At 38.3% G+C, this 10,947-nt stretch overlaps 1 protein-coding gene across 3 annotated transcripts in view; it reads left to right on the plus strand.

The window, feature by feature from the left end:
• The window catches only part of KRCC1 (lysine rich coiled-coil 1), a 20,661-nt gene extending 13,046 nt beyond the window's left edge, over nucleotides 1–7,615 (plus strand). Inside the window, exons 2-3 of one of the 3 annotated variants that reach the window (XM_023742321.1) lie at nucleotides 2,843–2,952; nucleotides 6,226–7,615. In XM_023742321.1, coding sequence (XP_023598089.1) covers nucleotides 6,248–7,021 — 774 coding nt within the window. In that variant the 5' untranslated portion in view covers nucleotides 2,843–2,952; nucleotides 6,226–6,247 and the 3' untranslated portion in view covers nucleotides 7,022–7,615. Of the gene's footprint in view, nucleotides 1–850; nucleotides 2,953–6,225 lie in introns of those variants that run through there. The other 2 variants (XM_023742322.1, XM_004388226.3) reach the window with 2 other exon arrangements.
• Nucleotides 7,616–10,947: the final 3,332 nt, after the last annotated feature.

The following is a 10,947-nucleotide window of genomic DNA, read 5'->3' on the forward strand; positions in this document are numbered from 1 at the left end:
TTTTTTTTTGAGTTAGAATTTTGTTCTACGTTTTTCTCCAGCTCTGTCTGGGACCCTCTATTGTGATCCCTGTCAGAGCAGTCGGCGATAGTAGCCGGGCACCACGTACTTGTGCTGGATTCAGTCTGGTGGAGGCTGTGGTAGTTGCAGTCTGTTAGTCCTTTGGACTAATCTTCCAGAATCAGTTGACTATCTTAAAATAGACCACATTTCTTGAGACTATCTGCTATAAAACATAAAATGCCAAGGCTGGATTTCTTAGCTCAGCCTTTTAATACTGGTCTCCCAGGTCAGTCTCCTAATAGTACTCCAGTAACTTTTTCTTCAGGATGGTGTTTTCTGGGCTTATCATGCTAAATAAATATATATTGCCATATTAAATATTAGTGGCTTACTAAATGTTTTCATTTTAAATTGCCATTCTTAATGAGCAAAAAGCTATTACGGTAGCCTTGCAAGCAAATTAAGGAAATTTCCGATTTGAGGTGGTGTATAAAATGGTATCTAGGTGAAGATTGAAAACGCTACCTTAAATGCTTAATGTGATGTATCTGTTTTATTTGTAGATATCATGTTGAATGAAAAAGATTGAACTTTTTACAGATACCTTTTGTAAGGTGTATATATGTGGAGTAGTGCTACAGTTTGAATCACAAAGGATTTTATATTATGAGATAGATTGAAAATAAAGTGAATGTGTCTTAAAGCAGCTTTTTAAATGTAGCAGGTAAAGTTCATAAATGTATCTTATTTAATCCTTATAAGAACCCTATGAAGGAGATGGTATTATCTTTTTTTTTTTTTTTTTTTTAGTGTTGTCCTTTAGATAGATGAGGAGAAGACTAACTCAGAGAAGGGAAATAACTTGCTGACTTACATTAGGATTTAAACTCAGGTCTTTCTAACTCCAAAGCTCGTTTTCTTTTCTTCACACCATTCTGCCTTCCACTGTATCCCGAAGGCCGCTCCGTCTTTGGTCCTTGTAAGTAAGTATAAGGGAGACATGATGAAGCTTGAGCAGGAAATTATTACTAGCAATCACAGGCTATTGTAGATCCTCAGATCCTTCTTTTACAGTAGTTGAAGGCTATTAACACAGTATTCAATGCTCTTATACTTGACTTAGCCATTTTTTAGACATAGGCTTGTAGAATGCTAGAGCTAGAGGGGAAATATCTAATGGTCTTATTTCCTTGGTTTATAGATGAAGAAACTGAGATCCCGAGGAGTAATAATTCTCCCTAGCTAGTCATGGGCATGGCTGAACCTAAGAGTGAAATCTGATTCCCTCTCCAGTGTTCTTTCCCTTTACATGATGTTGTCTCTCATTTCTGCGTCATTCCTGTACGGTGCTGCCTGAGAGAAAGACGAGCAGTGATTCCTCACTGTGCTTTTTTTCATAATCTGAGACCTGGATGAGCTGTTAGATCACTTTCGTCTTTGATATCCGGGATAACAAAAGTACTAGTTACATTTACTTAAATGAAACATAATGCTAGCTGTGCTGTTTTAGACGCTTATCTGGTTTTTTCCAGTACTAATCTTACTGGCAAGAGCATTTTAGTTCTTACGTGGTTGAGATTAAAGTACTGTAATTACAGTCATGTGTTGACCTTGTATTGAGAGGTCTTGGATTGAAGTCTCAGCTTCACCTTTAACACTGGGAAGTCACTTTTACCTCTCTGAGTAGGTTTCTTCAGCTTGTAGAATGGGAGTGGTGTTCTCTTGCCATAGCTGTGAGAATTAAGTGAAATCAAATATGTGAGTGTGCCTGGTACACTGTCACTCCCCAGATCCCAAAGATCTCGGGTTAGTGAAAGACAAGCAAGGGGTTCTGTTGTAACTTGAGATGCATTTAAGTTTTTTAAATAACTTTTATGGGATTATAAAGTAGTATTCAATGTAGAAAATACATAAAAATACAAGAAAATAGAAATCTCTAATAACTGTCCTCAGATAATTGTTAGTTTCCCTCCTCCCTACACCAACATCTTGGTTATTCTTAGTAGTTGGTTATAAATCTATTCAGATTATTAGCTTTAACCCATAAGAGTTTATTCATTCCCTCACTTGAAAGAAGTTTGGAGATATGCAGTGCAAGGCTGTTGTGACAGATCCATGATGTCATACGGGATCCAGGCATTTTCCTTCCTCAAGGTCCCCTCATGTTCCATGACGATTGTTTGAACTCCAGCCATGGCATCTTCATTCCAGCAGCCAGACCCTCCTGGAAGTCCTACCCAGCACTTCAGCTTTCTAATTACTGGCCAGGATTTATTCACATGGTCACATCTTGCTTTAAGAATGGCTAGAAAATAGAGTGTTTTAAGTGAGCACGTTGCCCAAGGTTTGTTAAGAAGAAGAAGAGCATCTTGGGAGGTAGGTGGTAGTTTCTGTCACAAACAAGAACATAACAATCACTAGCTTCTAAACTGTATCATTATTCTGATGAAGCTTATACTTTAATTTGAAAGCAACCAGAACTCTATTCTTAAACTCTTCGTTCAGACCAAATATGTTAAAACTCAGGAGTGCCGCCTTCAAATGCAGGGGTGTAAATTTCAGGTCACTTTTGTTCTTGAATAAAGAAAATATTATTATTTATTTTTCCAAGGTAAAAATGTGCTCAAAAATTAGGCTTTATTTTCAAACGTAGGGAAAACAAGATGGTAAGAAAATAAAAATGGATTTTGTAAATTTTCGGATGATTGCTCTATGTTGCTGTTGTAATTCTAAAATTGAGTTACTTAATCTCTGTAACAAAACTGTGCTTTATTTCAGGAGAATGGGAATGGAGTATTAGACAAAAATGATTTTATAATCTTTGTATCATGATTTTTAGCTCCCCAGTTATTGCACAGTCTCGCTGTGTGGGAAGTTCAGCTGAAAAACCGAAGCAGTTAATGAGCAAATATGATCACATTTCTCCACCAAGGTCTCAGCCTGATAAGGGTAAGGTTTCATTCATCTCTTTATTGAACTCTGCCATCCATTTTGTATTGGGGCAACTTTCACTTTGAGACAATAACTTGATTATTGGTCTTCAGTTTATTAAATTGAACTTAAGTGATTTAGTATACTACTATAAAGTAACAACAGCCATCAACTTTAGATATGTCTGTTTCTAATCAGATCATAAAATCAACCCCCGCTTGGCAACTGTCCCAGTTCTTTTGCACTTTAATACTTTCTGTCATATTATCTCATGCATTTCTGGATCACTGTCTTTATCATAATATTGTCTGACTATAACTATAGATTTTTAAAAAGAGTGGATCTCCTTTTAGCATTCTGTTTAAGGGTACCACCATCATCAATGAGTAGTCATTGACTACTTACTTTGTGCCTGATCCCAAGGACACAGTGCAGTAAAAGCCATTGCCCCTTCCCTCCTCCCAGTACGGTGGATTACCAGAGTGCATGAGTTACCTGACCCAGTGTAGCCTGAGATGGCAGGATGCACCCTGGAAAATCCAACTCATATTTTTAAAAAGGAGGAGAACCTAAAGCTTGTGCGGCGCTAGAACAAATATTAAGATGATTATGGCTCTGAATCAATAATTTACCACAATGCTACAAACTTTGACACTTTGGAAATTAGGTCTGGCATGGAACGTGCACCAACAGGCATGCTACCTTTTTTCCCATTCCAAATCCAAGTGGCATCACCCAGTGAAACCATGTCATGAGCAGCATCATTAAAATTTGTTTTCTTAATGAAGCAAGAATGACTTTTGAAAAATATTTTTAACATCTTCATTAAGATGTAATTGACATACAAAGTTTGCCCATTTAAAGTGTGTATAATCCATTGGTTTTTAGAATAGTCACTGAGCTGTGTAACCATCACCACAATCTAAGTTTATTACCCCAGAAGAAACTCCATACCCATTAGCAGTCACTCTCCATTTTCTCTTCCACCCTCACCTACCCCCAGCCCTAGGTAATCAGTCTACTTTTTGTTTCTATAGATTTGCCTATTCTGGGTGCTTTGTCTAAACGGAATCATACAAATGCATGGTCTTTTGTGACTGACTTCTTTCACTTGGCATAATATTTTCAAGGTTCATCCATAGGATAGCATGTATAAGTACTTCATTCCTTTTTATTGCTGAATAATATTCCATTGTATGAATATATAACATTTTATTTATTCATCAGTTTGGTGAACATTTGGGTTGTTTCTACTTTTTGTCTATTATGACTAATGGTCCTAGGAACATTCATGTGCAAGTTTTTGTATGGACATATGGTTTCACTTCTCATGTATATACCCATGAAATCATCACCACAGTCAAGATAGCAAACATATCCATCATCCCAAAAAGTTTCCTTGTGCCCTTAATTCCTCCCTCCCACCGCTCCCTGCCCCTATCCCCAAGCAACCACTGTCACTGTCAATTAGTTTGCATTTTCTAGAGTTTTATGTAAATGAAATCACAAAGTATGTACTCTTTTGTCAGGCTTCTTTCATTTAGCATAATTATTTTGAGAGTCATCCAGCTTGTATCAGTAGTTCATTCCTTTTTATCACTGGTAGTATTCCATTGTGTAACTATACCACAATTTGATTTATCCATTCATCTGCTGATGGACAGTCTGGGCTATTAAATAAAACTGCTATGAACGTTCATGTACAAATCTTTGCATGAGCATATATTTCTTTTTCTCTTTGGGTAAATACCTGAGAGTGGAATAACTAGATCACATGGTAAGGTGTATGTTTAACTTGTTAGGAAACTGCCAAAACTGTTTGCCAAGTGGTTGTACCATTTTACATTCCCACATCCTCACCAACACTTGGTATTCTTAATCTTTAATTTCAGTCATTCTAGTGAGTTCATGATGATATCTCATTGTGGTTTTAATTCACATTTACTTGATGACTGATGATACTGAGCATATTTTCATGTGCGTATTGGCCATTTGTGTATATTCTTTTCTGAAGTGTCCACATCTTCTGCCTGTATTTAATCGAAGCATAGTCTTTCTGTTACATCATTTTATTCTAGTCAGAATTGTAGATACTTTTTAGTTAAGGAGCTAAATTTTCTGATTCACCAAATTAGGCTTCATTTAGAATTTCTTTTTAATCTCAAGTTTCCAGAAAAGATAAATGATCATTAGTGACATGAGTATTCTGTCAGGCTTAATGTGTTTCTGTTAAAGAGGAGAAATACCCCATTTGACCTGGGTTATGCTGCCTCCTTAATTTTGGTGATAATATAGATCACCACAAATATCTAGCATTACCATCTCATGGTAAACACATTTTCTGCTGTGTTTGTATTTATGCAGGATTTGAGGTAGAGGAAAGAAAATCAGAAATAGCCCTCCCTCTCAAAAAAAAAAAAAAAAAAAAAACACAACAAAACAAAAACTCTAGTATATCTAATCTAAATTTCTTCTGAAACTTTTCCCTACATCAGTCCTACCCCCTCTCAGCTTTCACCTCCATTTCGTCCCTTAGCCCTGTCACCGTTACTTCCATAGTAGGCAGAGAACAACCTGTGGGCATTCTAGAATGCTTTTTCACCAATCAGAAGTAGGGGAATGAAATCCAAGCCCTATACAGAAGATCCTGAACTCTGTTCCCTCATCTTCCCTCATGCCCTATACCTAAGTGTAGTTTTCATCTCATAGCTGAATCTCTAATTCTGTCCAGCATTTCAAACCATTTTACAAACATTCTGTTATTACTGAGCCTTACAGTACTTTAGTCGGGTGAGTATGTACATTAATTTTATTTTGCTTGAGTAAACTGAAGATTTTAAAGATCAGATTACTTCTCTACAGTTCTGTCATTTCCCTTAGAAAACAAAATACAAGGAACTGATTAATAAGAACTTTAGAAATTATGTGAACATTCAGATAGGTGACACACCATGGATGAGTAGTTCTAGCCACACATCCCTACATGCCTTCCATTTTTAGCCCTACAGCAGTATCTACTATGTCAGCTCTTTTCTGCCCATCTCTCTCTTTTCATCTACTCTGAGAAGGTTTTTTGTTTTGAATAAAATTACTTGTGAATGGCTTGGGGGATATTTAGCCATCCCTGACGTGCCTTTGTGGCATATAGTGTCATGATATTTAACTTCTATGCTGAAGTTGGTTTTTTAATTTGTTTGAGCTTCTTTGTTTTTGTTTTTTGAAGTTCTTTTAATGAGAAAAAGATTCAAAATAAAATAATCTCTTAAGAATTTTCCCCCATCTTCTTTACAGAGAATCCCTTGTTGTCAACCTAATGAAGCATTCAAAGAAGACGTACAATTCTTTCCAAGATGAACTTGAAGATTATATCAAAGTTCAGAAAGCCAGAGGCTTAGAGCCAAAGACTTGTTTCAGAACTATGAGAGAGGACTATTTGGAAACCTTTGGGTATAAAGAAGAGGTTGATTCCAGACCCAAATATAGAATGTCTGATCAAAGACTCCCATCTGAGACTGTCCAGACTTACCCAGGGTCATACAATATTCCACAAACATTGGAAAACCAGTTACCTCAGCGGCTACCAGCTCATGACAGCAGACTGAGACTAGGCTCTCCAAGCTATTGTCAGTTCACCACAGACTATTCATCAGAAAAACCAGTACCCCTGAACCTTAGTCAGCAAGAGTATAATTGTGGCTCATACAGTGGAGAATCTGCAGTTTACAAGCACCTCTCCTCAGAAAACAGTACCAGTGCCCATCAAGCCAGTCATAAACAGCTACATCAGAAGAGAAAAAGGCACCCTGAGGAAGGCAGAGAAAAACCAGAGGAGGAGCGGCCCAAGCATAAGAAGAAAAAAAGTTGTGAGGAAATGGATTTAGACAAACACCAGAGCATCCAAAGAAAGAAAGCAGAGGTGGAAGCAGTCAGTGTCAGTACAGAAAAGCTTAAGAATCGAAAGGAGAAAAAAAGCCGAGAAGTGTCTTCTAAGAAAGAGGAACGTAAGCGTAGAAAAGAGAAAAAGGATCAAGGCCAAGAGAGGACAGAGGAGGAAATGCTGTGGGACCAGTCTATCCTTGGATTTTGAGGCTGTCTAGTTGGTTCTCCAGAGGTTGAATTGAAAAAAATAGTTGAGTAGTTTGGTTTCATGAGATTCATGTTTATATCACTTTTCTTATATGAACAGGTACTTTAACCTCTTAACAAAGGCCACCTGAATGGAAAGTATTTAGTATGCTTATTCTCCAACACAGAAGTTACTTTTCCTTACTTTGTAAAAGCAGCATTACATTTTCTTACATATAATGTAACCTCCCTTAGTGAGAATGGCTCTGCTTTTTATTCATCAAATTGCTGTTGATAGTGGAGTTATTTTCCCTTGGGAGATCACTTGTTTTAAACTGGAGGATTAATAGGCTTTGCAGAATCTGTTTCTTGGTTGGGTTTGCTTTGCTCTTAGTGGGATGCTTTTAAGTTTGTTGGTTTTCTTTATGAAGCAATTTAGAAGATTATTTTCTTTGTTAGCTCAAACTTGCTGTGTATTTCCTCGGTTGGAAATTGGAAAATGAAATGCATTATAATAATAAGCTTGGGTTAAATATGGTTTTAAAAGTTTTCAAAGAGTCCTGATGCAAAATCAGCTTATATTCTGGAAATGTTTATAATAAAGTGTTCTAATTTCCACGTGTTGTTGTTCTTTGTCAATGATCTGTTCCCATCCAATGGTGATTTTATTTTGGGAGTGGGAGACCAATAACTAAGCAGTTTGTACTTAAGAGGCAAGACATTTTCGGTAGGTCAGACTTCAAAAGTTGTAATAATTCATTATCTGCTATATCTCACTGATTCAGATTTGAACGCAGTTTTTAGGATAGAAATCTATGACTGACTACAATTTTTCCAAATAGTTGGAAGTGAAGAGGGAGGAATTTATGAGAGATGAAATTCCATTAGATTGCTTTGTCCTGACCATTTTTTCATTCTGATAGTCCCACTTTTGTTATGATAAGCACATCAAGTATTTGAGCATCACTGTTGTGTTGTAGGAATCCCTGGGTGGTAAAAAACAATCAACAAGCTCAGCTGGTAACTGAAAGTTTGGAGGTTTCAGTCCACCCAGACACACTTCAGAAGAAAGGCCTGGTAATCTTCTGAAAATTCAACCATTGAAAACCCTATGGACCACAGCTCTACTGTGACAAACATGGGGTCACCATGAGTCAGAATTGGCTCAATGGCAACTGGTTATTGTGTTGTACAAAGAGTAACAGCCTGGAATCTGAATCCCAGAGTTCTGTTATCAGCTATGCTGTCAAGTTGCTATGTGACTGGGAAAGTCATTTAACTTTATTTTCCTCTATCAAATTTGACCAGAAGACCTGACCTCTAAAATGTCTTTGATAACAAGATTGTGTAATATATAAACTCTGCTGTCTACAGTCTTTTTCTTACATATTTAAGTGTCTGTCTTTTCCAGCACCAACTCTAAATATCTTCTCTGACACCGGCTCCAAGTGCAGTTCTTCGGACTCTAATCACCTGGAGTCAGGTCAGATCACACAAGTTAAAGGGCACAGTCCTCCAGACTGTCAAGTTGGCCTGAATCTTCAGACACCAGCTGCAAGTTTGGGGGGCTCCACACACTCTCATTTCTGACCTGGCTGCAAATTTGAGAGTTCCCACTGCCCCTTTGGGTTTGATAATTTGCTAGAATGACTCACAGAACCCAAGAATGTGCTATACCTGTGATTACAATTTTATTATAAAGGATACAAATTAGGACCAGCGTAAAGAAGAGATGCACAGGGTGAGGTCCAGGAGGATCTCAGATGCAGAGCTTCCGTGTCCCAAAGACCTGTTACCCTCCTGTGCTTCAGTGTCTTAACACCAACCAAGAAGGTCTCCTGAATTTCAGTGTCCTGAGTTTTTATTGGGGTTTCATTATGTAGGTATGACTGAATCATTGCCTTTGTGGTTGAACTCAACTTCCAGATATTCTCCCCTGAGGTCAGACTGATGTCATGTGGTGGGTCTTTCTAGGGTCTTCCCACCCACCCAATATCAGGTGCCTCGTTAGCATAAACCCTTAGGTGTAGTCTGGAGCCTTCAAAGATAACAAAGACACTTAGTCACTCAGGAAATTCCAAGGATTTAGAAGTTACCTCCCAGGAATCAGGGAGGAAGACCAAATTGTTCCATCAGTATGCAAATATGCTTCTGTCTCCTTTTCAAAAAAACAGTGGCTCCCTTGACCCCTACATCCTCTTTAAGTTGTCTGTTTCCTTTCACAACAAAACTTGTCTACACTAGCTGTCTACAATTTCTCACCTCCCATTTTCTCCTTGACCTACTCTAATCTGGTTTCTGTCCCTACCATTCCTCTGAAGTTGCTCTTGTTAAGGTCTCCAATGACCTCCATTTTGTCAAGTCCAATGGATGCTTTTTTGTTTGCATTCAATCCAGCCTCTCAGCATCTTCAATCTGATTGATCAGTTACCTCTTCCTTAAAATGCTTCTCTCTTGGCTTCCATTGCACCACATTTTCCTGATTTTCCCCACATCAGTAGGTCCTCTTCCTCATGGTCTCCTTTACTGGTTCCTCCTCCCCAAAACTTTAAATGAGTGTAGAGTGCATCAGGGTCCAGTCCTAGACAACTCCTCTTTCTAATCTCATATCATAAATGAACTCATCCAGGCCCAAAGCTTTAAATTTACGTACGTGCTGATGACCTCCAGATTTCTATTTCTTGACTAGACCTTCCCCGAGTTGTAGACTCATATCTAACTGTCTTCATGTATATTTCTACTTAGAACCCCAATACAGCACTTGCTTCCCTCGACACTAGTGATTCTTTGCCCATTCTTCCCCATCACTGTAAATTGCAACATCAAGTCAGTTGTTCAAGCCAAAAACCATTCTTGACCCCGCCTCTTCTACATTAGACCCATCAGTAATTCCTCCTGGTTATGTCACCAAATTCTCTCTCCTATTATTCAATTTTCTCTCTCTTCATTGCTACCCCCTGTTCCAAGCCATCATTTATCCCTGAATCAAACTGGACAAATAGGTCTAAGAAGAACCACAAAACTAGAAGAAGTCATCACAGGTTCTGAGTTGTGGGTGAGTGCAAAATCTGCACAGAAGTACCAAGAAAACAAATAGTGTTATGATCATCTAAGCCATCAAGGATTTCAGAAATATCTAGTAAATATTTCCTTCCATAAGGGCAAAGCCTTGCCCAAAAAGAAAACTACAAGGTTGAGAAACCAGACTCAGCAAGGTAGTAACACTGGAGGTAAAAGAAAGAGAAACTTCAACTAGTTGGGGCCAGGGGAAGGTCCTAGTTGAAGCAGGACCCAGAAAGTATTGTAACAGTAAAATAAAATAGCTAAGGTGAGAGTTAACACCTTGGCAAGTGTCTTAGTTATCTAGTGCTGCTATAACCAAAATACCACAATAACAGAAGTTTATTCTCTCACAGTTTAGGAGACTAGTAGTCCGAATTTAGCACATCAGCTCTAGGAGAAAGCTTTCTGTCAGCTCTGGGGGAAGATCTTGTCATCAGTCTTCCCCTGGTCTAGGAGCTTCTCAGCCCAGGAACCCCAAAGGATGAACTCTGCTCTCGGCTCTGCTTTCTTGGTGGTAGGAGGTCTGTCTCCTCTCTGCTGGATTCTCTCTTTTATATCTCAAGAGAGATTGACTCAAAATACAACCTAATCCTATGAATTCAGTCCTGCCTCGTTAACATCATAGAGGTTAGGATTTACAGCAAGTAGCACAATCACATCAGATAACAAAATGGTGGACAACCATACAATACTGGGAATTGTGGCCTAGTCAAGTTGACAAAAATTTTGGGGGGACACAATTCAATCCGTAACAGCAAGAAAGACCCGTAGGTTTCTAGGAAATAGAGCAGAAAAACTTTCCTGAGCCAGGCTTAGCTCTGATAAGCAGAGAAGTGGCCATATTTTGAGCCCTTCCTAATAACAACAGGGAGTCCTCAAGCCGTG

This window comes from Trichechus manatus, unplaced genomic scaffold (genome assembly GCF_000243295.1).
Source record: "Trichechus manatus latirostris isolate Lorelei unplaced genomic scaffold, TriManLat1.0 scaffold00208, whole genome shotgun sequence".
NCBI lineage: Eukaryota > Metazoa > Chordata > Mammalia > Sirenia > Trichechidae > Trichechus > Trichechus manatus.